Raw genomic sequence first — 2,181 nt, forward strand, 5'->3', positions numbered from 1 at the left:
CACACACTCAATCCTTTTTTGGCCACACCTTTTTTTTTCACAGCGATGGTTGATTTTGGTGTCAGACCATCAGATGAGTGGATAAAATGGTTCCTTCCCATCTTTATACTTCATGCATTGTAGGTGTCTTTCACTTAGTTGATGTCCTAGCAACAGCCATATTGTTAATACTTTGTAGCAACCAAAGAAACCATAATTGAGGGGTCACCAACTTCTTACATTTATAGGAAAATATTTTGCTGGTATTTAAATACAAAACTGGTAAAAAAGAATTATGAGATTAATTAAAGCCATTAGTGTTTATTAGATGGTTTACTGTTGATATCACAGTGATTTCTACATGCTACCCTGTGTCTCAAGTTGTCAATTTTTTCGTTTGACTTTATTAAAACTTTGTTGTTTATGTTTCCAATTAGCAAGTCTTTCTGACCATTTTGAATACCTCGAGTAGCCCTACCCAGTCTCTTGTAATTTTGTTTATTCCACTTAATGATGTTTCTAAATTATTATTGTTTACACAGACTTCAGAAATTATTATCTTTTCAACTTTCTGAATTTTTCAAATGTGCCCAGAATTTAATTTACTGTCTTCGATAACTATGACAAAACAACATTAAGTCAATATTGCTACTAATATCAGATCACTTGTATGTGAAATGGTGAAATTAATTCAAACAGTAATAAACTATGCAAGTTAAACTGAGAGTTGAATATTTGAAAGTGGTGATTCTTTATCTTTTGGCTTCTAAGTAAACTAGTTAGAGACTACAAACTAGTTTGTAAGAAGTAGATTCAAGATGAAAATTTAATTACCTAAAATTTCTACTTACTTCCAGTCCAACTAGACTAAGAACAAGCATCTGTAGTCCTTTCCCCCCATCACAATTCAGACTACTTTGACAGACTTCTTCTGAGGAGTTAAGTAACTCCTGTACCTGTAACAATTCAATATCAACATTATCTACTGTCAACAATTCAATATCAACATTATCTACTGTCAACAATTCAATATCAACATTATCTACTGGCAACAATTCAATATCAACATTATCTACTGGCAACAATTCCATATCAACATTATCTACTGGCAACAATTCCATATCAACATTATCTACTGGCAACAATTCAATATAAACATTATCAACTGAAACAATTGCATCTGATGTTATTCCATCGATTCCCACAGCTTTGTTCTTAGGCTAGTCTTTATTGCCTGTCTTACTTACTGCTCTAATACTGATGACTTTTTGTGTTCTTTCTGTTTGAGATTGAACAGGGTTGATGTGTTCTTTGTCCCTGTTGGATTTAAGAGTTCTTGAAAGTATTTTTCCCAAGTTGCTTTGACTTTGGTTTCATCATACAGTAGTTTACCATTTCTGTTATTGATGGCTGATACCGAGTTAAAGTTCATATGGCTTTAACACTCTTGTGAAATTCCCTGGGGGTATCCTTAGATAGGTCACTCAAATGTTCACGATACTTCTTCCAGTATTCTTCCTTTGACTTCTTCACTACCTTTTTGCTGTTTCTTCTTGCTATTCCATACTTTACATAATCATTCTCTTTCTTTAACCATGATTCTAAAAGTTTTTTCTTTTCGTTTTTTGCTACTTTGACTTTTACATTCTACCATACTGTTCCTACCACATTTACTTTTTAAAATATTAATGATGGTACTCTTAAAATCTTGCCATGCTTCCTTAATATTCTGGGTCTTTTCTTGTAACACTTCGAACATCTCGTTTCACTCCTTCTTTAACTATATCTTCATTAAGTTTCTTCAAGTTGATTACTTCCATGTGGCTTTGGGTAGGTTTTCTTTAAAACCATGATGACTCGAAAATGGTCAGTATGTATATTTATGTGTGGTGTAGTTTTGAGTCCCTGACAGTTATGTCAAAATATAATGTATCTGTGAGGCTTAGATGAAACTGTTACATTTGTACCACGTGTATATCTGAGTTTGACAATGTTGGTAAAAAGTGTTAATGTCATATAAACCATGCTCAGCATATAGTTCTAGTATGTGCCATCCATTGTCATTGCACTCTTTGTTAACATCACTGTAAGGACCTAGATATGGCTCCAAGGGGGTGTCTACCTACCCTGCCATTAAAATCTCACATAACAATAAGATCATGGTGTCACACACACCTTGTTGATAGTATCTAATAATATTTG

At 33.3% G+C, this 2,181-nt stretch overlaps 1 protein-coding gene across 1 annotated transcript in view; it reads right to left on the reverse strand.

Moving 5' to 3' along the window:
* The window catches only part of LOC106469776 (helicase POLQ-like), a 63,522-nt gene that overhangs the window by 18,397 nt on the left and 42,944 nt on the right, over positions 1 to 2,181 (reverse strand). Inside the window, exon 10 of the mRNA XM_022398332.1 lies at positions 831 to 1,114. Within this exon, the coding sequence (XP_022254040.1) occupies positions 831 to 1,114 (284 nt within the window). The remainder of the gene's footprint in view (positions 1 to 830; positions 1,115 to 2,181) is intronic.

Source organism: Limulus polyphemus, unplaced genomic scaffold (assembly GCF_000517525.1).
Source record: "Limulus polyphemus unplaced genomic scaffold, Limulus_polyphemus-2.1.2 Scaffold3652, whole genome shotgun sequence".
Lineage (NCBI taxonomy): Eukaryota > Metazoa > Arthropoda > Merostomata > Xiphosura > Limulidae > Limulus > Limulus polyphemus.